Consider the following 27,185-nt stretch of genomic DNA (forward strand, 5'->3'; position numbering starts at 1 on the left):
AATCCTCACGGACTGAGCAGCACGGAAGCTGTCCTTCCTCTCCCTCCTCCCAGGCTACAGATGGTCATTGTGTGTTTATGTTGCAGTCCCGGGGAAGCCCACCATGATGATTAGCACGACAGCCATGAACACAGCCCTCATCCAGTGGCACCCACCCAAGGAGATGGTAGGGGAGCTGCTGGGTTACCGGCTGCAGTACAGACGTCTTGATGAGGAAAAGATGAACACGATAGACTTCGGGAAGAGAGACCATCACTACACTGTGACCAACCTGCACAAGGGGGCCACGTACCTCTTCAAACTGTCTGCCAAGAACAGAGCTGGTCCAGGAGAAGAGTTTGAGAAGGAGATCACTACCGCAGAAGACGTGCCGAGTGGCTTCCCACAGAACCTGCGCGTGGTGGGTCTCACCACTTCCACTACAGAGGTTGCATGGGACCCCCCAGTCTTGGCAGAAAGAAATGGCAAGATTGTCAACTACACAGTGGTATACAGAGACATAAATAGCCAGCAGGACCTGGTTAACATCACCAAGGACACAAGTATCACTTTGACGAATTTGAAGCCTGATACCACTTACGACATCAAAGTGAGGGCCCGCACCAATAAGGGGGTTGGGCCGCTCAGCCCCAGCATCCAGTCTCGGACCATGCCCGTTGAGCAAGGTAAGCGGCCTTCTAACAAGCCCTAACATCAAACTCTGGCTCCAGGACAGGGACCTTTGCTTCGGTTCACTTCCCTTGGCTCTGTCTAATGAGATCAGGTACTGTGTGGCTCCCTAATGTAAAACTGGTTCCGCAAGGGGAGGCTCAAGGAAGGATTCCTTAAAGTTGTCGTTTGAGGGGGGCGAGGGGGGTATTGGTGGTAGCTTAATTGCTTTCGTTGCTCCACAGGCACACTTTGCTCTTTTATCTGTACATGAAAGGTTCTTGCTTGAACTAGAGCAGACAGCTGAGTAGGATCATCTGCAGATCCAGTGCCTGAGCACCACTGCTCTTTGATCATGGCAAAGGGCCAGCAGAGTGTGAGTGGAGGGGGGAAGAGAAGGCTGCAGTTCAGCCCACAGCTTCATTTCCGTGATGCTGGGAAGTATAGTCAAAAAGGGGAACTATACTGGAGACTGGAGACTTGGTAAAAGGCTGCTGCTCTTTTCTCTTCATATGTCACTTCCCTGCTGTAGTTGACCTCTCTGATGTCTGTTGCTGAGTTAGACAAAGAGAGACTCAGAGCTGAGCTGCTGCCTGGCTCTGTCCTGACTTGGCCCACAGTGCTGAAAAATCTTGTTTTTTATTTCAGTGTTTGCTAAGAACTTCCGTGTCAACGCCGTCATGAAAACATCCGTGTTGCTGAGCTGGGAAGTGCCTGACTCCTATAAATCTGCAGTGCCTTTTAAGGTAAGAGTGGGGATGCAGAGAACAGGGAGCTGGCAATTAGCAGGTCTGGGAAAAGCAGCACCTTGACATGCTTCATGGTGTTTTCAGGCCATCAGACAAGAGACCAGCAGAGCAAGGTCAGATTGCTCACTGGTCTGGGGTCTTGTGGAGCTCAGATCTCTAAGCCCAGGTTAGCTAGCTGCTCTTGCTTTTGAGCACCCGTGTGTGAACCATGATGCACAGAAGAGCACACTGCTTCTTGGTTTCCCTCTTTTCACTCTTCTCAGGCCAGAAGATACTGTAATTTTGTTGATTTCTTTTTCTTTTGATCAGTTATGGAATGGACAGCCAGCACTTGCAGCTCACGGTAATAAACAGGAGTGAATAATGTTAGTTGAAGCATACCAGCAAAGGATGCCATCCTGTCTTGTCAGTAGCAACTTCTGCTATGTACCCATTTCTCCCTTGGCAGCACCCTTGAAACTTGCAGCTTGCCTTTTCTAATAGGAATGGGAACTGTTTGGGACCCTGAGATTCCTGGTGCTTTGCTGGTGGGCAGTTGCAGTGGTCGTTCATATGGTCCCAATGTGTGCTTTGCTCCTCCATCATCTCTCATATGGTCCCAATGTGTGCTTTGCTCCTCCATCATCTCTTTCAATATCTGGTATTTGCACAGCTGGGACCTACCGGTCAGGCTGGCAAAAGCTTGTCATGATGCCTGATTCAGAGTTGAAGTGTGAGAAGTTACAGATGTGATTTAATCATGAGAGATCACCAGGAATAATTGGTCTGAAAACCAGTCAGTGAATCAAACTATAAAAAAAAACAGTCAGTGAATCAAGCTAAAAACGACTCCTTCTGCAACAAGTCCTGTCTCAAACATGAGGATATCTTTTTTCAGTTACTGCAGAACATCAGGGCAGATGCATAAATCTCAGGGAGTGAAAGAGAATAAGGAACGTCCTCACCCTTGCTGCTCACAGGTTTGAGCAGCACAAGCTGTGGGGGAGCCATGGTTAGGGGAATGGGATGGAGGTCTGGGGCTGCATCCACGTCAGTGCATGTGATCCTTGCTATGACTCTCCTTGTCTAGATCCTAAAGCTGAATTAGCAGGCACTTGTTAACATGCAGAATTTAGCTGAGGCAGACAAGGCTTTTACGGACACCTCATGGTATTCAAAGTTTTCCCAAGCGTAGGATGTGTTAGGATCAGTGTTCAGATATCTGGCCGCGAGGAACTTCACTGATCGCTGTTACTGTGCTAAAGAACCAGTCCACTTCATCTTGCCTCATTCCTGTGGTATAAAGCCCACGTCTCTGTCTGGCAGCTGAGTGCACAAAAGGACAGTGTGACCTTTGGAGCATTACTAACGCGTAAGGATGGTGGGGTGGTTGGAGGTAGCCAGGATCCAAGGGCATGACACTGACTTCTTGTCTCAGCCTGGGAGCTGTGACTGCTGGCACAGTGATTCGGGATCTGCCCCTGCTGCGGGTTAACCCTGGAATGACACAGGAGCAGATGGCATCAGCCATTTACTAGCTGAAGAGCAGTCATGCAAACAAGAGTGTTACAAGGATATGTCTATAATAGTGTCTTCTTTCTGTTAATACTTCCAGGCTTGCAGACACACACGAGTTGAGGTGAGGAGCTAAGAGGGTCAGCTCCAGGTCGCTGACTGTGCCAGTCGAAGAAAATCCATAACTATCAGGACTTTGTATTTTTATAAACAGGGCTCACCTCTCTCCTCTAATTCGGGCACATGGGATGCTGAGGACAGAGCCTAATATTGTAACTAGCATAGCAGATAAATCTCCATGGGAACAATTAGTATTATCTACACTTGATAAACAGTCTCACGCTAAATCTATGTCCCAAAGGGTGTCATATTCTACTTTAACAGATTTAATTAAAGTAGATATTGTTCTGACAATGAATAGTGGGACACAGGCAGGACTGTTGCTGTTTTTTTCATAGAGGATGAAGTGAGACCTTAGGAATTGTCATTGCTACCAAATCAATAATGAAGGTTTTTGTCCTCTTTGGGGAATTTTCACAGCTTCTTCTGGTCCAGGAGATAAATTCCTTGTAAAATGTTGTCGCTGGTGCAGAGGCATCATTCCTTTTCTATTTCAGAAACGCAGAAGGTAATTCTGGAGCTTTCATGGAACATGTAAGATAGATATGACCTTCTCCCTGGGGATACTGCATTGCCCTGAGACGTTCTTCAGCTGAAGAGCAGGATGGGGGATATACTGGTTGATGAAGGAAGCATCATGAGGTGTCTTACAAATCGGGAGAAGGAGTAGCACATTCTGAAAATGATTATGATGTAGGTTCGGATATAGCCCTGGGAACCTGGATGGTGCTTTCTGACATAGTGTCCCATGGAGTGTAAATAATCCTGCCACTCAAAAAGTCAACTTCATCTACTTCTCCATCAACTAATTATTTTTGCAGTGTTGCGCACTGTGTGTCATTTCACTTTTTAGTTCAATATATTCTTTACTGCCTCAAAATCAAACAGCAGACCTTCAGCAGTGACATTTGGACCCACCTAGCTTCTAGCCTTGCATATTCCCTCTTGTGAGTAAGAGCAGTACGAATGACATTTTACAACAATCCATGGGCTAGTCAGCAATGTTTGGCAGTTCAGAGCCCTTGGGCCAAATTTGCTGCTGACTTAAGTAGTTACCAGTGGGCCATGATGCAACCTCTAAATAGCATTCCTGCTTGAGCTCCTGGGCATCTCCAGCTGTGCACGAATGACTGTTTGTGAGCCCTTACATTACTGTAAGGTTTGTGCAGAGACCTTACCTAATGGTGCATAACATTTGAGAAGACAATGTGTTATGGCAGGTAAAAGAACATAGAACTGCTACAGCAGCAGTGAAAAAGGGGGAGGTTGGAAAATGATTTGGAAAGCATTGAGATGCCAATTTCACCATCTTTGGAAATGAATTTCTGTTCATGGCAGTGAAAATCATCCTGGTATCAGGACTGGATCAGGGACTGTGTCCTGGCTGGTTCTAATACTGGGCAAGCAGGGAAACACTGAACTGAAGTGCCTGACCATCTTTTCAGCCTCCTCTTGCCCAAGGAGAACAGCTGTGTCCCCAGCAAATGTGTTGTGCACAGGCAGTTGGTGAGCAAGTGTCTTCCCTAGAGCAAAAGCAGAAGCAGTTGGTGATGCCTTTATTAGGGAGAATTCATAATGAGAATTTTCATCTGAGAGGCAACTGAACTCATTGTGAGCTTTGCATCATTCCATCATATCTCTTAGTGTTTGAAGTTTGGTTTTGTTTAAGTCTGTGTTGGAGCATGTGAGTGAGGTGAGGTCCCACTGCTCCCCATGGACACTTCACGACCTGCTCTTGTCTGGAACACCTGGGCATCCCAGCCACTCTCCTTTTGACTGCCTTTCAGCACATGGGGCAGCCAGCAGGGGCATGGTCCCTGCAAACCCCATCTTTATTTCAGTACTAGGAACTTATTTTTGCAGTTCATCCCTGAAGATTGAAGCACATCAACAAACAAGTTGGACCGTGATTCTCCTTCATTGCAGCTCCTCACTGCTGCTCTGTTACCTGTTGGGAATCTCTTCTCAGTTCCCAGCATCCTCAAAACCAGGACACAAGAAAATGGGGCTCTTTTTCTATCCCAGCCTCCATCACAGTGATCTGGAGACGATCTGAAGCTTGTCCTTGGTATTGCTGTTGTAAGCTTTGAAGCACTAAATACTGGAGCAGTGCTAATAAGCTGCCGTTGTCCCAGCAAGCCGGCAACTTTCTGCAGATTGATGCCACCTGCTGCAAAGGTGACTTGGAAGAAAAGTTCAGCCCCTCCCTTGCTGCCTGTGTCAGCCTGCACAGCAGGCTCAGCTGGCACGAGATCTGTTCTACTTCAAGTCATTTTTCTTCCACGGAGCCATCTTCTGACTCTCAAGGCTGCTGTTGGAGAGAGCACATTTACTGTGTGGTCTCAGCCTGTGGCATGCAATAGCTGCCACGGTGCAACGTGCTCCAGCTCTGCTCTTGCCTGTTCTTGGCATACCACGTCTGCACCTTCATCACTCCCCTGCCATGCTGGATGGAAGGAAACAGCTGGTTTGTCCCACCTGGGGCACAACCTCTGCTTCCTCCGGTTCTCCAGCACCCCCTTTGTCTTCATCTCCCAGCTTTATTTGAGTTTTGGCTTTGCAGAGGCAGCACTGTGCAGTTTGGGGCACAGGAATTGTTCCAGCAAGAGGAAGAGCAAGGTTCCCAGGGCAGTGCTCGAGGCTGCAGGGCCTTAGCCAGGGGTAGGCATGGCTGCAGCAGAGTGAGGAGAAAAAGCCCTTAGCTGAAGGCTGTGCAGGGGGGCTCCGGCAGCAGTGAAAAGCGGCGCTGGTCCCCTGCCCGCGGCCAGAGCTGCGCCAGCATCTGTTGTCATAGCAACAGGGTGTCACACCTGCAGAGCTGCCATTTGGTTCAGGTCCCGATCTGTGAGCCCTGCGCGGGATCTGACAGACGTCAGCGAGGCACGTACCCCCCCGGTCACCTTGCTGGGGGGTGGGAGGGTGCTCAGCTCTAACCGTTTGATCAGGCATCAGTTGAGAGACACGGGAGTGCCACCAATTCAAAGCAGACAGGATTTTACACCAAAAGCATATTGCTTGTTGTAGCTTCTTGAGACAGAAAACAAAGAGCCATTCATCTCCGTGCGAGGGCAACACATAGCCATCTGAATTCCTCCCTCAAAGCAGTGCTGAAAAGCCGTGCGTGTGTGGCACGAGGCTGAGCGCCAGGCTCTGCCCCTTTCACTGCCCCATGGCTGTGAGGCACAGGGAGCACTGCTCAGCCCTCTGCTGGGGGCTGCTCTTTTTTACCTAAAGATTGATGGCTGTTTGTGAAGCGCACGGTACCTGGACACCTCAGGGAGGGTCCACAGCCAAATTGTCATTTGTAACGCTGCTGTCGGCCGCATAAGCGTGTCTTTTTCCCATTTCAGATTCTGTACAATAGCCAGAGCGTGGAGGTGGATGGCCACTCCATGAAGAAGCTCATAAGTGACCTCCAGCCAGACACGGACTATTCTTTTGTGCTCATGAACCGTGGGAACAGTGCTGGAGGGCTCCAGCATCTCGTCTCCATCCGCACCGCACCTGACGTCTTGCAAAGCAAACCCATCGCCACCAACAAGTACATCCAAGAAGGAAAGTTCACGCTTACCCTTCCCAAAGTACAGACCACTGTGCCAGTTCGGTAGGTGCTGTCTTCTGTTCACTAGGTTCTGTTGTGATAGGACAAGGGGAAATGGTTTCAAACTCAAACTATTCAGATTGAGACTGAATAGAGGAGTGGTGAGGCATTAGAACAGGTTGCCCAGAGAGGTGGTGGATGCCCCATTCCTGGAGACAGCCAGGGTCAAGCTGGATCATGCTAAGAGCACCTGATGGAGGCATAGATGTCCCTGTTAATTGCAGCGGAGCTGGAGGAGATGGCCTTTAAGGGCTCCTTCCAACTCTATGATTTTACTATTCTGCAGAGATAGATGGAGAGGGCAGTATCAGAGGCTGAAGATGGGGAGGAGTGCAGGGTGGGCTCCTGCCAGCCTGAGGGCTTTGTGACCTGGGAGTGAATTTCAGAGCAGGCTGCAGTACAGAGCCAGGCATTTACCTGTGTGAACGTGGGCTCACACTGCTGGCTCCTTCTGAGCAAATATTTACATGCAGTAAAATTAAGACAATTCTCTGACAGTTTGCCCTTGCCCTGGTGTGTGTGCTCCAGATGCTACCAGCAAAAACGCAGTTGAGGATCAGGGGGAACTTTCTCTGACACTGTATATAATATCCTTTAAATAAATAATGGCTAAAGCCTCAAGGAGATTAAAAAAGCGAATTTGTAGAAGTCTTATTCGTTACTGTGGTATCCTTGTGCTGAAGCACAATTCCCCCAGGGTTCTTGCTACAATCCGATTATATAAATGTCCTTCTTGCAGCTCCTACACCACCCTAAGGAGTACAGTCTGTAGATCTTCATTAACCTAATGAGCACAAACAGGAGAGTTCCCCTCTCTGGTGCAGCTGGAGAGCTGGCCTCCTCCTTCCTGAGCCCTTCTGCCACTCAGAGGGCAGGGAGAGGAGCGGATCATCTTGAGGAGGGATGCAGCACGTGTTCCTCACTGCCCTGTGCTCACGCTCTCCTTTCTGCCAGGTGGTACTACATCGTGGTTGTGCCAGCAGAGCAGAGCCCCAGCAGCCCAACGGCGCGGTGGCGGACGCCTGATGAGATGGAGCTGGACCAGGTAGGAGCATGAAGCTGTGCTGCAGTAGAAGTGTCTTGCAAAACCTGCAGAGCTCCCTGCACACGCTTGCTACAGGCTGTCTGCATTCACCCACAAGTGCGGATTGCCCAGTGCAGGAGCAGCACACGTGTGGGTGCTGGCAGAATCCCACACAACGGCCTGTAGGCTCTATCTTCCCCACATATATCCACCCAAAGTAATAGGGAAAATTCCAAGAAATCACACACCCAGATTCACAGAAATCACACACGGGTCCATTAGGAGAACAAAGTTGTAAGCTTTGAAGCACTCAGAAATTACGAAGTGTTAGAAGATGTAAGTCAGCCCTTGCTTATCATTAATCTTTAATTACATGATTGCAGAGTCTTTTCCATGGGGTCCCAGCTCGCTCCAGGTATGGGTGGATCTGTTCAGCATGTGAAGCAGAATTGTGTAATGAAGAGCCATCATTTGTAGTTCTCCTGCATCCTTTCCTTACAAAATCTCCAAAATAGCACAAGGAAGACAAGAGTAGGATGAGAAGGGCTGGTTTGGTTTCGTGCTCTAGGTACTGAAGGCAATTCAGAGAGCTGGTTTCTGTCTCTAATCGCTTTACCTAGTCCTGGGCAAACACTGTAAAACACCATTTGCATTAGCAGTCACTGTTTTGCCTTTTTTGGAGTCCTCAGTTTGAGATACTGAAGCCTTGCTTGGAAAGCCTGAGCATCCCCAGCTGCAGAGAAGGGTCAGTAGAACTCCGTTTGATACAGTCAGTGCAATAAAACATGCTCAGTTTTCTTTAAAAACAAAACAAGCTGATGGCTTTTCAATTTGACATTCAAAATTAGTGGACATTTTTTACATTTATGTCCTTGTGCCTCTGTTCTCTCTCTGTAAAATGAGGATAATCGCTTTCATTTCACCTCATATGGGTGTTTGGAAGATAAGATCATTAATGTTTGTGAAGCACTTGTAATATTACAGTGATCAGCACCATAGAAAAGCCCACGAGGAAATTATTAATTTTGTCTTCAGAGCTGGGTTTGAATAGTAAGCAATAAACAAAGCCTCGGGCTGCATAATGCAAAGAAAAAAACAAAATATGGCAAAGCTGCTCCTTGATTAAGCACTGTCTGTCCTGTGTATTGAATGAAGCAGGGGAGCTACAGAAAAGATGGTATGTGACCGCGTCATCAAGGATTCTAACACAGTGCACATCTGAATTATTTCTGTACAGGTGATAATAATTCTGACATCTAATTTTTCAGGATCTGAACTTTGCAAGCCTAGCATTCCTTTGGCGCAGACTTATGGTGTGTTACATATATAGGTGGCAGTAGCATCCAGCAGCATCAATCAGTGCTGGAGCCCTGTGGTTTTGTGGGGTGAGCCCATCCACAAACAGCTATGCCTTCTGCCCCAAAGAGCTTCATTCCAGCCAAGGTGCAGGAGATGTGTGTAGGGGGAAAACTCCACCATTTCTCTGCCTTTTCCCCCTGTGCTTACTCCAACATGGCTCTTAGGAAGAAGGCAAGGGTGGACTGATGAGAAGAAAGAGTAGGGGGTGCCTTACAGGGCTGTCATGCTTGGAGGGTGAGCTCAGTGGCGTGGCTTTGTTTGCACATCTCTGTCCCCAACCCTACAATAAAACCAGCATTCCCTATCTGCCCTGACAACACTCATGTTTCATGCCTCATCCTTCACTGTAAATTAGAATTTCTGTACAAGGTCTGGTATTTGTTTTTATTCATTAGAAAAACATCTTTAAACATCTGAGAGTCTTTCTTAGCAGTATAATTGAATTTTTTTGTGTTTATATCCTTTTTCATGAATTTGTGGCTGACTATGAAATTTGCCATTTTTGCTCCAAACATCCCATGAAATCTGTTATCACTGAGTGATTTACGCAAAGCTCTTCCTGCAACACAGCAGCAGGTGAAATATGGAAGCTCTGACGGAAGGGAAAGACACAGCAAATGTCACTTTTTCCCTATACATCAGCGTCAGTTGTAATTCACGTCCAACATCCATAAAGAATTTCCTGACTTACTGCGCATACCAACACCTGGGCCAAAAAGCACAGCTTGGTTCCCTTGTAGACCGCTGGGATAATAGGGGCTACATTGGGATGACAGGTTTCTTTGTACTGCCGTGTCCAAATCCAACCCAGTATCATTTCCCTGCCTTCCTTCCGCCCTGCTGAGCCTTACGGCCAGTAAGGTGACAGCGTCAGGCGGTGCCACGCTAGGCAAAGCTGTAGTGATGCACCTTGTTTGTCCCCAGTTGCTGGAGGCCATAAGCCAGGGCAGTCAGAGCAGGCGCCAACGACGCCAAGCAGACAGACTCAAGCCCTACATTGCTGCCCAAGTGGACGTGCTGCCTGAGACCTTCACCCTGGGGGATGAGAAGAACTACAAGGGTTTCTACAACAAGCCCCTCTCTCAGGACCTGAGCTACCGCTGCTTTGTGCTGGCCTCGCTGGAGGATGGGGACACGGTAAGGACCTTTTGCTGGGGACACAGGCTGGCACAGCTGCATGGGCTCGGGGTGGGTGGGGGCTGAAAGCAGCGTGATGGAGCTTTCTCCAAAGAGGAGAGAAGGAGGCTGCGTAGCTGGTGTCTGCGAGCCAGGATGTCTGTGGGAGCTGACTTGATAGATGGTGTTTTTGGAGGGAAATGGCATATGTGTTTGACATAACAGATGAGAATGGAGGGCAGTGCAAACACGCCCACTCTGTGCAGGCTTGGTTGTGGCTTGCTGAGCTGTTCTCAGAGCAGAGCTTGACACATGGTTGGCATGGGAGAGCTTCTAATCTTCCTTTCGGTCAAGTAAATGCCTGTAGAAAACAGCCCCATTGCAAAGTTGCCTTTGTGGCCTTTGTCTGGGCGGAATCCCATCCCAGGTGACAAGTGGGAGAAGTGAACCTCCCTCCATTGCAGGGCTGTCAGCAGGGCAAAGCCACGCCATGCACGTGCCTGCTGCACCCCGGGCCTCGCACTCCTGTGCCTCACCTTGCTGGAGGCACATGGGCCGTACCTTTGTCACCAAGCACTGGGGCTGTGCTGGGGAAGGGAGTGGCAGTGCACAAAGCGGAGAGCAGCACCAGGAGACCTTGCATCAGCACCCAGCTGTAAACAGGAAGGGCAGGAGCGTCAGTGGCAGCGGCTGGTGTGTAAATAATGGAAATAATAAAGATGCACGGAATCCTTTGGGCGGCTTCCAAGCTGTGGCTTTTTTCCTCGGCCTCATTTGCTTGTAATGGTTCATTAGGGCTGGTCAAGTTCTTAATTTCTCATCCAGCTCACGTGTTCTTGTGGTAAGATGTGCACACTGGTGAGGGGAGGAGAGTCAGAAAGTAACAATAAGGTAAAGCAGAGGCCTCCAGGTATGCTCTCCTGGCAGTCTCTCTTAAGAAGAGATGACCATAACCAGACGATGAACATCATCTTCTCCCTAGCACAGATCTGCCACAACCCCCCAGTCAGCTACCAGTGGGATTTTTACTCTTAGTTGCCACCTCTCTGCATCCACCGTTGCATCACACCCATTTTCATTTGAAGCCTGAGACATTCTTTCCAGGGCTGTGCACCATCTCCCTCACTCAGCTCCTCTGAAATTACTTGCTGTGTCTCTGGCGTCAGCAGACAAGTGGAGCATCACCATTTTTCAAAGGTGGAGGGGAGGGTGATTGAAACAACACCTCTGTCTGAGCTCAGGGGCACCTGCACCTGTCAGTCTGCTGTTGGAAATGCCACTGAGATAACAGCCCTTCTGACTTCTGCTCCTGCCTTCTCTTGAAAGGAGGTATTTCCAAAAGGTTTCTGCAGAAACGTGAATCTTGTGTCCCCCCCTGCACAAAGCTTGGAGATAGACGTATGTTCCCTGGGTGCACAGAGCAGCGGGCTCCTTCTCTCTGCCCACTGCAGCTTGATTTAGCTGGGTAGAGCCAATATGCCTTCTGTCCAGAGCGGCCCCTTGCCCCTACAGAAAGAAGCCGCAGGCCTTCAGCCCCTTCCGTCTCCTCTGATGGAGCATCTTCTTGTTTCTGCCATGCTCAGAGCTGCACCCTGCCCTGTTGCACCAGGGGCCAACGGGTTACAGTGGTCTCAAGCAGATTTGCTGTAGGAACAGAGCTGAACCAGGAGCCAGCGGCAATATCAGTGACACCGAGAAAAGCTGAAAAATTACACAGTCAAAGCAGCAGCCTCCTCCTCACCCCCACAAGCCAGTGGCATTTCTGCCCACTGATAAAGCCGAGGAGAGCAGCAAGGATGCTGCACCTGCATGCTGCCAGAAGGAAGGCATAGATAAGAGCGTCCTCTGTACTGCACACTTGTGAAACCAGGCTGGCTGGGATCAAGGGCACCTGTGAGTGGAGATCAAATTGTGAGGCTGTGTGACTTCAGCACGCTTGATGTTTCTCTCCTGTCCCCTCACATGCACACAGACAGAAGAGCATGTTTAAATTCCAACCTTAACGTGGGCAATTCATAGACTCGCAGGCACTGCTCCAGTGACCAAATCTTTCTGTGGCGAGAGCAGGGCATTTCCAGCTCTCCAGAGCAGGGCAGCAGGTGCTGCTCGAAAGCCACAAGCACAGAACTGAGACAGCCCTGGCCCTCGCTAATAGGGGGAAAGGATTTCTTTTTGCAGTGTTTAACCCTGCTGAGCTGAGAAGGGACAGCACAGCTCCATAAGCCTTAGCAACAGCAGCAGAACAGGACTGGTGCGGTGTCATTGTGCTGCAGGAAGGGTTTGGGTCTCTGCTAATCCTGTCTCGCTGGTGGGACTGGAGAGCTGGCACTTCGGGTTGTAAATCACTGGGCTGCCAGAATACAGAAATCTCTGGAAAGGGACCTATGAGCATGAGCCCCTTTCCAAGGTCTGTTTATCAGAGCAGAGACATCAGGAAGAAAATGTTCCTGTCATTTTGTTCCTTTAAGAAAACCGCCTAGCCCGGCAGGGGGTTTCCTAATATAGCCCTGTCCTGGAGAGATGTGTTGATATCAGCACAGCAGGTATTACAAACCACTTAGGAATCATCAGCCAGCCCCACTGTGCAATTGGTTGGGATTCAAAAGCCTGTGATTTGGCTCCGAGAGAATCCAGGGCTGGCAAGTGGCTCGTAGCTGGGCTGCTCCAGTTTGGCACCTCGGGGCCAGGTCTGCTAGCCAGAAAGTTGCTGGCACAGGGATGTCTCACACCAGGAAGAGAGTGCTTCTGCAGTGGGACCTCTGCTGATGCTGAGAGAGAGAGGATATGTGGTTTGAGAAGCAACACTGTTCCCTGCTAGCCAGAGGCAAGGGGAAACCTCTGTGTTTCAGGGATGTGGCTGTTGCTTTAGCCTAATGGATGCTTGCTTTTCTCTCCCTCTCCTGCGGTGCTGTTCAGAAGAGATACGCAGCCAGCCCCTACTCAGATGAGATTGTGATGGAATTGGCTTCAGCGAAGCAGCAGGATGAGCCGGAGATGCTGTGGGTGATGGGACCTGTCTTGGCTGTGATATTAATCATCATCATCGTCATCGCTATACTCCTCTTCAAAAGGTGAGATATGCTCCAGGGTGTTTGCAGGTACAGCATGAGCACTGCAGGTGGTGGCACCTTCATGACCCTGCTTCTGCCCTTCAGGTTCGGGGAGCCCAGGTAGACAGTCCTTAGGGGTCACAGGGAGGAGAAAGGTTTCTACCCCGTACAGCAGAAAGCTGCTATACAAAGACTGCAGGGCTGGATATCAGCCCAAGGACACACAGCTGCTGTGGGTTAGGGAAAACCTGTAAGCAGTGGGACAAAGGAGAGCAGCATTGTCCCTTGAAGGAGCCTGATCACTCTCTGGTCTCACAGCTTGGATTTGCAGCACCAGGGATGTATGTAGCTCTGCATGCCTTCTGAAATTGCCTGCTGGAGCTCCGGCAGTGCCCCCACTACTGTGAATTCTGACAGGGGGAACAGGGTGAGAACAGGGCGTGGATATGGCAGGCTGACATCAAAGTAGGAGCTCTCCTCTTGAGGCCTCTGGGTCCTGGCTGCTGTGTCCCTGCCGAAGCAGCCACCTGCTTAGGGGTAGCAGAGCAGTCCTGCTACAGCTGTAGCTGTGGTGTGAGGCAATTGTCAGTCCTCACAAGGAGCTGCAGATTGCATTTGCACGTGTTCGCATAGCCTGTTCAATTACACTAGGTCACATTTTCTATCAGCTCAGCTCCAAGGTTCTGCTCCTCCTGGACTCTCTATTTACATATGTATCTGTAGCTAGGGGAAGGGAGCTGCTTTTGTTGTCTGATTAAATGGAGCTCTGCTGTGCATGTGCAGTCAGTGCCTTTCTGTGTCAGTGATCTTCTCCTTTTCTGTTTCTGCTCTTCCCTGGATCTAGTAAACAAGAAAGGTAGGAATCCATTTTATCTTCTTGTTTTGTTAAAATTTCAAGTCTATTTCCCTTTGTAAATATCAAGCCTGAAGCTAGTAAGGGGCATCTTTGTTTTTGGGAGCATGGGGGCATGCCAACCCTGGGGGTTTACAAAGACTTTATTTCCTCAAAGGCATCACAGGCTGACAGAGGGAGATGGTTCCAGCATAAAGACTTCCCAGATTGTTTTTGCAATTAAATTAAAAATCCAGATACTACAACAACAACTGTTATATGTGTTTCATTCTGTTCTCAGTCACTTCAGAATGAGAGCTGTTCTGGCAAGAGTGCAGGTGCATTCTTGCGTTCTGTAATGAGGAAATGTTAAGGGAATACCAGACAATCGGAAGAAATAAAACGTTTGCTGGACTTTAAGTTGAAAAAATGGCCCCCTCCCCCTCTGCCAGGGAAGATCTGTCTGTGGGCCCCACAGATGCTGTGCCCACCTTGGCACAACCCAGAGATAAGCACGAGGAAGCAGCACAGGCCCTCTGTCCTGACACCCAGCATTTCCGTCCCAGCCAGCAGCGTGTCTGCAACCAGCACTACCCATGTGCTCACAGGGATGCTGTATTATCCCACTGCTTTTGCCATCTGCCTCTTCAGAGGCATTTTCTCCTGAAGGTACTCGTGGAGCATATTCACAATTTCAGATCTACAATGGAAGCTGAGTAGCAGGAGATAGCCTGGGGTCTGGAGGTTTGTTCAGTGGTGGCCCTGACTAGGTTAATGAGAGAGATAAACATTCATTCTATGCTGTGCCTGTTCCCCAGCAAAGCTGGGCCATCTTGCTCAAGGGCTCAGGGACTGGCACACAGTAGCACACGGCACATCCTGCCATGCTCCTGAGAGGAAGAACAGTGCTTTATTTATTTGCCATGTATTTTTCCTTCTTTCTAGCAAAGTGCTCAGTCCTTCAGCTCTTTTGTCTCAGTCCAGGCAGCTAAAAGGCTTCTGAGATGTTGAGAAGACTCACACACTGGTGCTCCCCATTGAACAACCCGAGTGTCTGATGCAGCACAGGCTGCAGATGGAGCTGCTCATGACCTGAGCTGCAGAGGGAATGCAGATTTCACTTGTGATTTATGCATTAAATTTTATCATTTTTATGACTTGTGCCAACCCCAGCACGCACAGCTGCCAGGGGAAGCAACAGCACCCTGTGCCTTCACTGAGCACTTCTGATGGTGCATTGGCTCAGTGTGCTCCCATCCAGAGCTGCAGTTGCCTTTGTGCAGAGCACGCAACCCTCAGGGTGCTTCAGATTGCCTCGCAGTGGAGCAGAAGGCAGAGACTGGCTGTTGCGATGTTCTGGATGGTGAATGTGCTAGCATTTATACAGAATAGCAGTGATGCAGCTCCCTCTTTTGCAGAAAGCATCAGGTCAGCAGAGGGTTTCACCATCAGGCAGAACCCATTTTCAGGCTGTAACCAGAAGACAAAGTCTCTGCATATTGCTGCGCGCTCAGCATCTTGATAAGGCGTCAGGATTGGCACAGGCTCAAAGGGACAGTGCTCCTGTCCTGCTGCTACCCAACACCTGGGAATACCCAGTGTATTTGTAACACAGAACGAGAAGTGGGACTTAGAGAATTGCTGGAAACTCTTTTTACAGTATTAGATTTTCCTTAGTGTTCACTTGTCCACTTTTTGATTGGATGTGTCCCTGCTTTGCCTGTGAATTCCAGCAAGAGCCCGAGGTGGTGGCATTGCTTTAGGCATAAATATAGCATGAAGAGACAACAGTGTATTTTATTGTTCCATTAATACACGCCTTGGGTGCCTTCAGCCATTCAAGACGTATATTAATGGCCCAATAAAATACACCCTGAAGAGCTTTTACACTATTATATTACAGTGTTCTATATTTAAATATGTCTAATACGTGAGGAAAAAAATTTTGATTATATCCCTCCACTACAGGAAATAGTTCCTAGAGGGAGTGCGAGGAAATGAGATCTTGCCTCTGTCTGCTTTTTCTCTGGTCAGTGTTATGCAGAAGATCTCATTTCAAAGTGCCTCACTCATCAAACCTCTGCCATCACTGAAATACAACCACTGCTGTCCCATAGAAGGGAAATTGGAGGCACAGAACAGGACGTGACCTGCCTGGAGCCCCAGGGACTCTGGGATTGAGCTGGGTATCTGGGACACAGGGACACAGACTCCCTTCCAGGTTGGTTGATGCCACTCTCTGCCAGAGCTCACCTGCTTGTCTCCATCCTCTCTATGTACAGGAAAAGAGCACACTCCCCCTCTTCCAAAGATGAGCACTCCATTGGCCTGAAGGACTCGCTCTTGGCCCACTCTTCTGACCCAGTCGAGATGAGGCGGCTCAACTACCAGACTCCAGGTAGGGAGCAGCAAAACCCCTTGTTCCCTACCTGCCCCGATTCCCAATGCCAGATCCCCACACCAGAGGGGGAGTCACAATCCTGCTCACCTAGGGACAAAGAGCTGCCTGCAGCCCCTATTGCTGCCCGGGCAGTGCTGGGGCCCAGTGATGGGCACTGCTGGTTTCAATGGACTCTGTTCAGATGACGGTTCAGGAACAGCTGTTGCTTTTTGCATAGGACTGCTCAGTGCAGAGCATCTCCAGTCATGCCTGTACTGGCCTCTGGTGCCTCAGGCTGTAGCTGTGTGACAGCCTGCAGAGGCAACTGTACTTCCTGCTGCAGAAAGGTCTCATGCTGCTGCTTTGTGTCTCTACGTCTCTTATGGCACCAAAAGCACGGTGCCTGTCATTGTCGCGATCAGAGACGGGCTCACCCCAGCTCATTCAGAGCCTTTCAGAGAGCCTGAGCCACAGATGAAGTGGAGGAGGGCTTGGTTTTGTGATGGAGGGAGCAGTTCGGCAGTAAATGAGGCACAGCTCTTTTCTAACTCGCAGCTCCTCCTGGTCTGTAACCTACTTTCCTTTTCCTCCTGCTGCTCATTCATCTAAAAGCTTTCGTCTAACAGGAGGGTTTTGAAGGGACCATTTCCTGATGTAAACGAGCTGTGCCTGGCAGGGAGGGGGAGCGGAGCCTTTCCTGGTGCCGCTCACAGAGGTCTGAGCCCTGGCTGCAGCAGCACAGACCTCACCAGCATGTCTCCCACTGTGCCAGAGCAGCTGCCGGAGGAATTGCAGCTCCCAGGCAGGGCTGGTGGCAGCTCTCACGGGCAGGATGCAGCAACAACCTGGCAGTTGCCAGCCCACCTGGCACAGTAATTGGCCGCAACGTGGACCAGCGTGGGAGAAAAACGCTGTGGGGAGCAAGGGGGGGACCTACAATGGGAAGAGAACATCTCAGTGGGCAGATGGCAGGGAGAAGCAGTGACACACAGAGAGCAACAGTGTGCAGCTCCCAGAGGAGGAACGAGGTGTTGAGCAGGGCTGTTCTAGGACACCTGTGCTTGGGGACAAGTCCCTCTGACGCATCCTACAGCCCAGGGACACAAGAGCCATCTTGTTATCTGCTTGTGGTTCATTGCATGGAGGAGTGTAACAGCTTGGGCTTACAACTGCTCCAACAAAGAGAGTGGGGTTGTGCAACAAGGGCATCTCTCGCTAGAGCTGTAGGAGGGGTCAAGAGCTGCCATCAAAAAGAAGAGTAGTACAGGAGATTTCTTCTTCCTCACCTGCGCCTAAGCATAAGCCAACGACACTGCCTTGTTTATTAATTTTGCAGAGCTCTCTGGAGAGAAAAAACAACCCAAAGAGTCTGATGCACTGGAGATGCAGCAGTGCCCTGTGATGCTGCTTGCCAACACTCCCCGCCAAGTGACAGCACCACATCCTTTCCCCCCACCCTGTGTCACTAATGAGGCTCTGCAGGGCATAAGCAGATATCATGTGGCTGGCAATAACTGCTCCAGCTCCTGACAGCCTTGTACTCGTTAACAAGGAGGCATGGAAGGCACCAAGCCCAGCGGGCCCATGTTGCCGCTCTGTCACCCGCTGGTGGCCCAGGTGGTGCTGTGTGGGTGCGCTGACAAGAGGTGCTGGCTACTGGCCCGGCACACCTCAGTCCCCCTGCTGGAGTGTGCTGAGCAGGGAAACCTTGTTTAATGCATAATTAATTGGTCTGCTGTTATTAAATATTAAGCTCTCTCATTTTCGTGGGTCTGACTTCAGACAGGGGTTATTTCCCCCACTGCCAGCTTGCCTGTACTAACAGGGACCGACAGTACTAATGTACTGCTTGGCTAAGTCCAGGGCTGTGCAGCATCCCAGTGTGCCATGACAGGAGGCCAACTGAGCTGCAGGAGAACTGGGGGCTCTGAGCACCAAGCAGAGGCTGCTGAGGCTGCACGCAGCACAATCCACCCACCTGCCCTGGCTGTCCGTCCTCGGGCATGAGGCTGTACATGGTGGTGTGTAATGAGAAGTGTGGCTCTCTGCATCAGGTGGAGGACTCTGTGCCCGCTCCCCTGCACATCAGTACTGGAGCACAGCACTGGCCAGAGCTAAAGGGGCAGGCAACCCTATGCAGGAGGGAGGCTTGGTGCTGTTCAGGTGCTGCTTTCTTTTGCATCTTCACCTCTTTGTCTTTCCATTTCTGAACCTCTGTGATGATGACTTAAAGGCTAATGGGATTTCTGTTCTTGCCCCGTTTCTTTTCTTTACAGGTGCCAGTGTCCCCAGTTGCCCGAATATCTCAAGTTAGTTTTAACTACTGTATTTCTCTTTTGACACCTTTTGCTTTTTCTTTCCCTTTCTTTCTCGTCTCTGTAATTTTTGTTTCAATGTCATGAAGGTCACCCTCACTCACTGTAGAACGGCAGTGATTCCACTCTGGGACATGATGTGTGGCTCCCGGCAGCACAGCACAGTGCGGCAGAAGGGGAGGTCCTGGTGCTGAGCTGCCAGGAGGCTCCTGCAGCCCTAAGCCTGGGCTCCGCTGGGTGCCAGGCCTGTGTGGGAACAGCTGGGCTGCAGAAGGTGGCCAGCTAGAAAGTCCCATTGGCCAAATGGAAGGGTACTCCTGTCCCCCTGCTTGCACACTCTTCTGCTTCTTCCCCTGTAGCCTTAGCTGTAAGGTTAGGGGGAGCAGACACCAAGGGTGTTCCGGTAGGTTGCATGCAGTAATACCAGATTATGGGCCTAGCTGCCCTTTTATTTCTGCTTTGTCTTGTGAGCTTCAAGTTCACTCTAAAGTAACCATAAAATCATCTGCTCCCGGCTGCTTAAGTCTGCACATGAAAGTGGGAGAGGTGGCACTGTGAGACCTCTCAGCCCTCCCAGCCTGGCAGAGAGCTGGACCTCCTGCTGTCAGAATCATTGGAAGAGCATGTCGAAGTCCTGGTAGTGTGCACAAGTCCCCACCAATCCCTTCTGCTTTATTCTGTGCTGTATGTGGCTCTTGTTCCACATGCACCATAATGGGATACTGTCTACCCCTTCCTCCTCTTCTATGGTGCAGTACCTGCTGTGCTTCATAGATGACCACACAGGGATGACTAGGATGACTACATGTTGTAGTTGTATTTCTTCTTCCAGCCGCACACTTCTGCCCTGCTCCCATGCCCTTCTCCTTGCCCACCCATAACAACTCTGTGCTGTGAAGGCTGCTACTGATCTGCAGCCTCTGTGCTCTGGCAGTTATAGCAGGGTGTGCAAAAGCCAGAGCATGAGATCCCAGTGGGCAGAGTGGCAAGCAGGGAACCATCTGCAGGAGAACCTCAGCACAAGGCAAAGAGGAGCTCTTCCTTCCCCATGTCTGTGTGCTCTCAGACCAGCTGTGGACCTTCACTGTCAAGTAGTAGAAGGACAAATGTGCTGGATGGGGTTTTGCCTTTGTGCGGCAAGGGCAGGTGCCTTTAGCAGAGGTGTTGGGAGCCCTGCTGTGCAGTGGCTGCGGTGTAATATGCAGTGACACTTCCATGTTATCACCTAATGACTTGTCACCGCTGTGTAAAATGCACGTGCCCAGCCCAGGGATTGCTCCATCACCTTGGCGGCCCATCGCTGCCATCTGCAGCAGCATTCAGGCTCCAGAGCAATCAAGAAGCTCCTGGCCATGCTCCAGCCTGTCTCCCTGGATGTGAATCAACAGCTTCAGCCTATTAATAGTCATTATTACCCATGTGGGGTTTCTGGGAAACCCACAGAGCCACCAACGGAGTCACGAGCCTTGGGATCTGGATGAGCTAGGTTTTGGATGAGGTGTTTCGCAGCCACATTCCTGCCAATTCAGCATCTCAGCTGCAGGGAAAGATATCACGATGGTTGGGCTCTGAATCCATCCACCCAGAGCTGAGCTCTGAGACCTGTGGGATTCCTGACTAGGGGACCCCACTCTGTTCCGTGGGGTCATTCCCATCTTCCCCAGCTCCCCAGGGGACACACGCTCTGCCCACCCAGCAGCTGTGCTCATTCATTCTCAAGGAATTCCCGTGCCACAGGCCTGGTGAGATTTTTAGGCTGGTGCTATGGCTAGGAGTAAGCAGGAGGATGAGCCTCAACCCTTGGCAGTGGCAGTGCCAGAGAACCCTGCGTCCAGCTCCAGCCCATCTGGGAGCCCAGGAATCACATTGACAGCATCTCCTTGGCCGTTCCCACCGCTCGGCTGCTCTGGGTGCCCAGTGCTGTACTGTCTGAGCATGCTCACCCAGTCATGCCCATTCTGCACATCACCTTTCTTTTTGTTTCACTGAACCGTGTGCTCAGAGCACGTGCCGCATGATCTCGCCGACCTCCCATCCATCCCGCCCAGCGCTTCACATCGTCACACGTGTCCGCCTCGCGCCCACCCATCGGGTTTGCGTTGCTGCGGTCCCCTTGCCCATAGTGCTGAGCTGTAACCATTCCTTCTCCTCCCCTCCCTTTCTGTTGCACCTGCAGGCATGCGCGACCACCCGCCCATCCCCGTGACTGACCTCGCCGACAACATCGACCGGCTGAAGGCCAACGATGGCCTCAAGTTCTCCCAAGAGTACGAGGTGAGCACGGTAGAGAGGCGCTGGCTGAGGCTGTGTTCAGACCCCCAGCAAAGAGGGCTGGGGAGCTGCTGGTAGTGCTTGGGAGCTGGCTGGGAGCCTGCCAGTAAGCCCTGCCAGCCCCAAGCAGTGGGAATGTGCTGCGAGCAGTCAGAGCACGGCTTGGGCAGGGAAAGGGCTGAATGCACTGCAACCTGCCCTGCTTCTGATGTGGTTGTGGCTGTAGGAGCGAATGGAGTTGGTGTCCATGTGATCACATGCAGGACCCTCTTGAGCTGTAGAGGACTTACAAATAAATCCTCCGCTGGTGTTAAGGAGGGCATAAATTTGGGAAGTGGCCTTTGCAGGTGTTAATACTTCTGTTAGAATTGTGATCTGCCTGTGCCGGTGGCTGCCCCTTTCCACTGAATACCTGCACTGATTAATGAGATGATATCAGAACATTTGCCCACAAGGTAAGATTAGGTATGCCAGGAAAGGTAATGCAGATCTCTGTGCTGAGAAGGAGAGGAAGGAATTCCAGCTGGTTCAGAGGGTGAGCTGCGTATATCTGAGGCGGGCATGGAGCTCGTGTTTGCTTCAAGGTGCTGAGGGGGGACTTTGCTGTCCCTTTGCATTTTGGTCCAGATTGGAGCTGAGCATCTGCTGGTGGCTGCTCAGTGTCACAGCTTGGGATGCCAAGGTGTGCAGACATACCAGTCCACCTTGAGCCTTCGGTTGGGAGTGCAGCAGAAGGGTTAAGCCAGGCTGTGCCTTTGCCATGCAGTGGGGATGCAGCAGCACCCAAGCACTCCTGGCCCCATGCTGGCTCAGCCTCATTGGGAGCCTGCAGCATAATGCTGAGCTGTGGGAGCTGTTTTGGAAAAAATGAGCATTAAGAAAATTCTCTGAGCTGTTTTCATGAGCCGCTCTCTTCTCATTTCTCTTTCTTTAGAGTATCATGGCTGGTTGAGAGCACCAATCAGTTGTACTTTTCATGTTGAAGCAGCTATTAAGTAGCTGATTGTTGCATGTAATTTTTTTCCCCTGGATTCTGCTGCGTTTGACTCCTCATCAGCTAGAAATTACACTGAACATGACAGGCTCATAGGGTGTTTGACACTGGGGTGGGCCCAGAGCAGGAATGGTTACCCCTCATTGGCATGTGGGCATCAGAACAGTCATTTCCCATTTGAGGTACCTGCAAAAGAAACTTGGAGTGGGTTTGCAGAGCCCAGTTGTCACCTGGGAGGAGTGCCGGTGCAGTGAGTCTACTGTCATCTTGTCCCTGTATTTGGCACAGCGACAGCTGCCCTTGGGGCTGTGCTGGGAGAGCTGCAGGGCGAGATGAGTGCTGGGGATCTGCAGCAGGAATATGGAGATTGCAGAGCTGGGAGGGAGGCTGTGCTTAAGAGGCCGTGCTGGACCCACTGCTCCTGTGGTGCTACCGGAGGGACTCGGCTGCTGAGCTGGTGGGAGGGGGGGGAGAGGGCCTGGCAGCAGCTTCTGCCAGCTGTACCAGTGGACGGTTGGACTGGATGAGTTTGGAGGTCTTTTCCAACCTTGGTGATTCTATGATTCTGTGACCAGGGGGTATTTCATTTTTAGTACAGTGAGAGCTGCAGTGAATTTACAGTGTAGGATTAATGGAATTAAATAAGGAGCAGGGAGACCAAGGCTGTTAATTATTTATCGGCAGCCGTGGCAGTGCTGTGGCTGTGTTGGAGCTCCTCCTGTGGGCCACCTTCCCATGCTGCAGCCTGGGGATGTGGGCAGGATCCTGCCCTGGGCTGGGGGAAGTCTGCAGTGGTGCAAACACACCTGCAGCAGCCAAGGACATTGCATTTCCCACCCCTGCAGCCCCAGCAAGAGGCAGCATCCCCTGCTCAGAGAGCAGTGCTGGAGTCCCCGGGGTTGGTGAGCCCCAGGGTGCTGCTGCAAAGCTTTGAGGGCACCTGGGCAGCTGCATACAGTGAGTTTACTGGGCTACTCGGGAAGTGGCCTGGCAGGACGCAGTGCTCACGTTCCGGTAATGGGAATAATAAGGCTGAAGCACTGCCAGGGATTGATTCGGGAGCGCAGTATGTCCTCATTTGAGACGTAGCGTGGATTGACAGCAGTCAGTGCCTGTGCTAATGCGGTTGATTTCACTGGAGGCCACGAAGCACTAACAGCCTGCCCCAGCCGTGCCCCTGAGCAGCAGCGTGGGCTGCAGAGCAGCACAGGGCCACAGTGGTAGCCAAGCTGTCCCTGCCCCATGGCGCTGCCCATGTCTGCAGCTGAGGGACTCTGCGCATGAAGGGGTTCTGGAGCTGCATTGAGGAAGAAGGGGCAGCTCGCCCACAGTGCAAGGAAGCCGAGAGGCAAACTGGCACCCAGGAACATTTTCTAGGCATTTGTAAAGTGCTCTTGAGCCTATCGAGGAAAGAGCCTTTTTCTATTCCCATTTCAATGGCCTGGCTCCATCTTTATGTTGATGGCAGGAGCAGCAGGGATCCCTGAGCTGCTTCAGAGAGATTGCTCCTTGCACTTCCATGCTGGGAAGGAGGAGTTTTACTAATTGGGCTTTTTCTTAATTTGCACTTGATGTCTTACAACATCTCCCCCGTCACTTTAAAGCAAAGCAAAACTAAAAGTCGTGGTGCTTTTAAGTTTGCTCCTGGCTCATTTCCTTCCAGTTTCCCAGCCCTTCTGCTTTCTAGGAAGGATGAGTCAAAAGCATTACTCTGATCAAATCTGGGATGAAGCAGTGATTCCTGCGAGCCCAAGAAAGGAGCTGAGCAGCTTCCCAGTGCCAGGCAGGTGTGGGACAAGGGGGAAACAGGGCAGTGCCGCTGTGAGTTGGGGCCACCAAGCATCACCTCATGGTGGGACAGGGCTTGTCAGCACCAGCACCACTCTGTGTCACGGGCTTCAGCCCTGCTCTAAGCAGCCCATCATCCTCCTGTTTATTTACTCATTTGTTCACTTTAAAGGGCGGAACAGGTGTACATTAATTCATCACCAGAGTTTAAATTAAATCATTTTACTTCTAAATGAGTCACTAATTTGCAGGAGTATTTAATTAGGCCCTCTTTGCACTCAGGTGCTGTATTACTTCTGACTTTCTCACCTGTTTGCCCTCTGAAGAGGCTGATGATGATTAGACCATTTCAGCACATCCTCGTTGCACATCAAAGCAATTAACCCTAATGGCAATACCTTGGTGCTGCTCCTCAACTCTAGGGGCTCTGGGCTCCCCCAGGAACAAAGCCTTCCCACCACCCCGCAGGACGCACGCTTGTTAGGCAAAGCATGCTGCACCCACTGCTCGGGGACCCCGCAGCCTTTTGGCACTGAGTTGAAGACTGAGTGAGAGCAACTGCAAAGCGAAGTGCCGCAGAGCTGTGGCCCTGAGGCTCCTGTGCTGGGGCAGAGGCCTTGCAGGACCGTGGCAGTGGGCTTACAGCTGCATGCCAGCTCACTACCGCCATCCCCCCCACGGTGCTGCCGAGCACTGCTGCTGCTGCTGCCTGCTTATTACGCTAATAATAGAAAATTACAGGCTTGCAGTTTGGAAATGTCTATTTACATCCTACGTTTCCCAAACTACCTATTAGCGTTGTTGTGATGTCACATCCTCCCATGCGTTTCCGTTGGTGCTGGGCTCTCCACCTGCTGCTGTGGGGCAGGACAGTGGCCTGGGGACGGGTGACCATGGCCTGGCTTGGTGCTGGATGTGCAGAAGTGCTGCTGGGTCTGTCAGGCAATGGAGGAGCCAGGACAGGTGCCCAGGTGTGGGCACACCAGGAGAAGTGTTGGGTGTCAGTGGGGTTGGGGTGCGTGCTTTCCAGGTGGCACATGGGACTTAAGGAAGGATTTATAACTGCATCTCTTCTTCGGGTTTATAGCTCCTTGTCACTCTATTAACTCAAACGGGAGATGTTTACATTGCATAAGTAGCTGGAGCAGTGAATAGTAACCTATCAATTTTCATGACTACTTCCTGGAATAAGCTCACAGGCTCTGTTGCAGGACACTAATACCCAGAGCTCCTGGGGCATGAGATACCCAGAGGTCACTGTATTTCAGCAGACTGCAGTTCAAGATCTAATAAAACCACTGGGTCAAGAACTGCACAGTCAGATCTCTGTGGAGCCCTGGCATGAGACCAAATTTCTGCTGATGGGTCGATGTGGAGGAAAGGATGAGCACACCACGAGGGTAGTGGTGGAAGCACATCCTCAGCCATCGAGGGCTGCTATGCATGCAGTCCCTGGAGATGAGTCGCACTGGGGACCGCACTTTGGTGTGGTTATCAGTCTAGCTTGGACACCCCAGGAAGGTGTGTCTGTTCTGGGGGTGATGGACAGGGAAATGCAAGTGCCCTGGGAAAACGCTGTATGCTGCAGCATCCCAGCCCACTTTGCTGTAACCACTGCTGCCTCCCTCCCCCCCTCCCTCCCTCCTCTCTCCGCAGTCCATCGATCCTGGGCAGCAGTTCACCTGGGAGAACTCCAACCTGGAAGTGAACAAACCGAAAAACCGCTATGCAAACGTAATCGCCTACGATCACTCCCGTGTCATCCTGACCTCCATCGATGGTAAGAATAACCCCGGGGCGGACCTCCCAGCATGTGGCTGAGCCTGGCAATAGCAGGGGGCCATCACTTGTTCTGGCTTTGCATACAGGTGGCCCTGCAGTCTCCAGCATCCTTTTTCTTGGGATGGAAGTGGCTTTTCTAATGCTAATGCACTGATTGGCGCGGGGATCACAGGCAAACCTCTCAGTTAGGCAGCTGTGGGATGGGAACATGGGGCAATTCTCATTGCTAGTGTGATACCGTTGCTGCTGGTGATGGCTGCCATCCCGGGTGCCATGTTGGAGAACCCTGCCAGGTCCCAGCCCTGTGAGGGGCTGGGCTCCAGCTGCTGCCCTTTGCCCATAGCCTTTGTTCTGCCGGAGGCTGTCAGGACCTGCAGGAAAACACTGCCCTGGACAAAGGGGTGAATGGGAGCACCTCCAGCTTTGTTTTCTACCTCTAATGAAATGCAGATGCACTCTCCTTTTGGGACAAGAAGATTCCTGCTGCTTTTTCTCCCCACAGCCCATACTGAGCAGGTTTGGGAAATACAGCTCCAGACCCCTGCTTTGCTACATTCATTTTAGCAACTGTGTGTTCGCATTTTAAAAGCCTTTACAAGAAAGTCCTTTCCTCGAGGTGATGGAGGCAGGGCAACAGCCGCAGCAGCCTCCACCAGTGGGCACCAGCAGAGGCCTGACCCTGGGGAGCAGTTGGGTGGTGGAGGAAGGCCTCTGGTTCTGGGGTGCTGCTGTAGGAGAGGCAGGAGGACATCCCTTGCCCAACATCCCTTGCTAGTGGCCTCAATGCTAAAAGGTGCTGCAGCACCATAGCAAATAGCTGGTGAATTTAAGACAATTATTTCAATCAGTTGCTTGGGGCCAAACGAGCTCCTTAATATTCCTGCTTGTGAACTTCCCTTTGTGTGCGGCTGGCAGCTGTCTTTCTGCTTTGGTACTGCCTGATTGTTGCGTTAATGTGGTAGTTGCAAAGGGTTCTTCTTTGTTCAGGCACCATCCCTGTCCTTTGCAGGGAGAGATTCTGGCATCACCCTGTAACAGAGCCTTGTTCAGAGCCCAGTGAATGTGCCAGCCTCCTTCCCTGCCCACAGGACCCAGAAGAATGATAGGCACAGGGTCACACTCTGTCTCTGGAGTAACACTTTGCCTTCTTCCTCCTCAGGGGTCCCAGGCAGTGATTACATCAATGCCAATTACATCGACGGCTATCGGAAGCAGAACGCCTACATCGCGACACAGGGACCTCTGCCTGAAACCCTCAGCGACTTCTGGAGAATGGTGTGGGAGCAGAGAACAGCAACGATCGTCATGATGACCAGGCTGGAGGAGAAGTCCAGGGTACAGTGTGCGCTTCCTCTATATTCTGGTGTGGGCAGGAGAGAAGGATGGAGCAATGTACAGCCCAGGAAGCACAGGTCCCCCAGCACCACCGGCCATAAGTGTCCTGTGAGCATCTCGCGGTGGGGCAGAGGGGTGGCAGACCCTCCTGTCACTGTGCTGTTCAATAGCCTTGCCTGCATGTCTGCATGTGCACCCACCCCTTCCCTGCCCACATCACAAAGAGGAAAGCTGTGCCATGGGGAGTGCTGACAGTCCCAGGAGCTGGGAGTGGCGTTGGGCAGGCGGTGTTGGCAGCATCCCACAGCCTGGCAGCTTCCTGGCGAT

At 51.2% G+C, this 27,185-nt stretch overlaps 1 protein-coding gene across 1 annotated transcript in view; it reads left to right on the forward strand.

The window, feature by feature from the left end:
- Positions 1 to 27,185, forward strand: part of LOC100542855 (receptor-type tyrosine-protein phosphatase F) — a 98,172-nt gene that overhangs the window by 57,736 nt on the left and 13,251 nt on the right. Inside the window, exons 12-22 of the mRNA XM_031554934.1 lie at positions 87 to 665; positions 1,297 to 1,394; positions 6,362 to 6,615; positions 7,567 to 7,657; positions 9,920 to 10,132; positions 13,028 to 13,182; positions 16,276 to 16,391; positions 18,650 to 18,682; positions 20,865 to 20,962; positions 25,398 to 25,521; positions 26,683 to 26,858. Coding sequence (XP_031410794.1) covers positions 87 to 665; positions 1,297 to 1,394; positions 6,362 to 6,615; positions 7,567 to 7,657; positions 9,920 to 10,132; positions 13,028 to 13,182; positions 16,276 to 16,391; positions 18,650 to 18,682; positions 20,865 to 20,962; positions 25,398 to 25,521; positions 26,683 to 26,858 — 1,937 coding nt within the window. The remainder of the gene's footprint in view (positions 1 to 86; positions 666 to 1,296; positions 1,395 to 6,361; positions 6,616 to 7,566; positions 7,658 to 9,919; positions 10,133 to 13,027; positions 13,183 to 16,275; positions 16,392 to 18,649; positions 18,683 to 20,864; positions 20,963 to 25,397; positions 25,522 to 26,682; positions 26,859 to 27,185) is intronic.

Source organism: Meleagris gallopavo, chromosome 10 (genome assembly GCF_000146605.3).
Source record: "Meleagris gallopavo isolate NT-WF06-2002-E0010 breed Aviagen turkey brand Nicholas breeding stock chromosome 10, Turkey_5.1, whole genome shotgun sequence".
NCBI classification, from domain to species: Eukaryota; Metazoa; Chordata; class Aves; order Galliformes; family Phasianidae; genus Meleagris; species Meleagris gallopavo.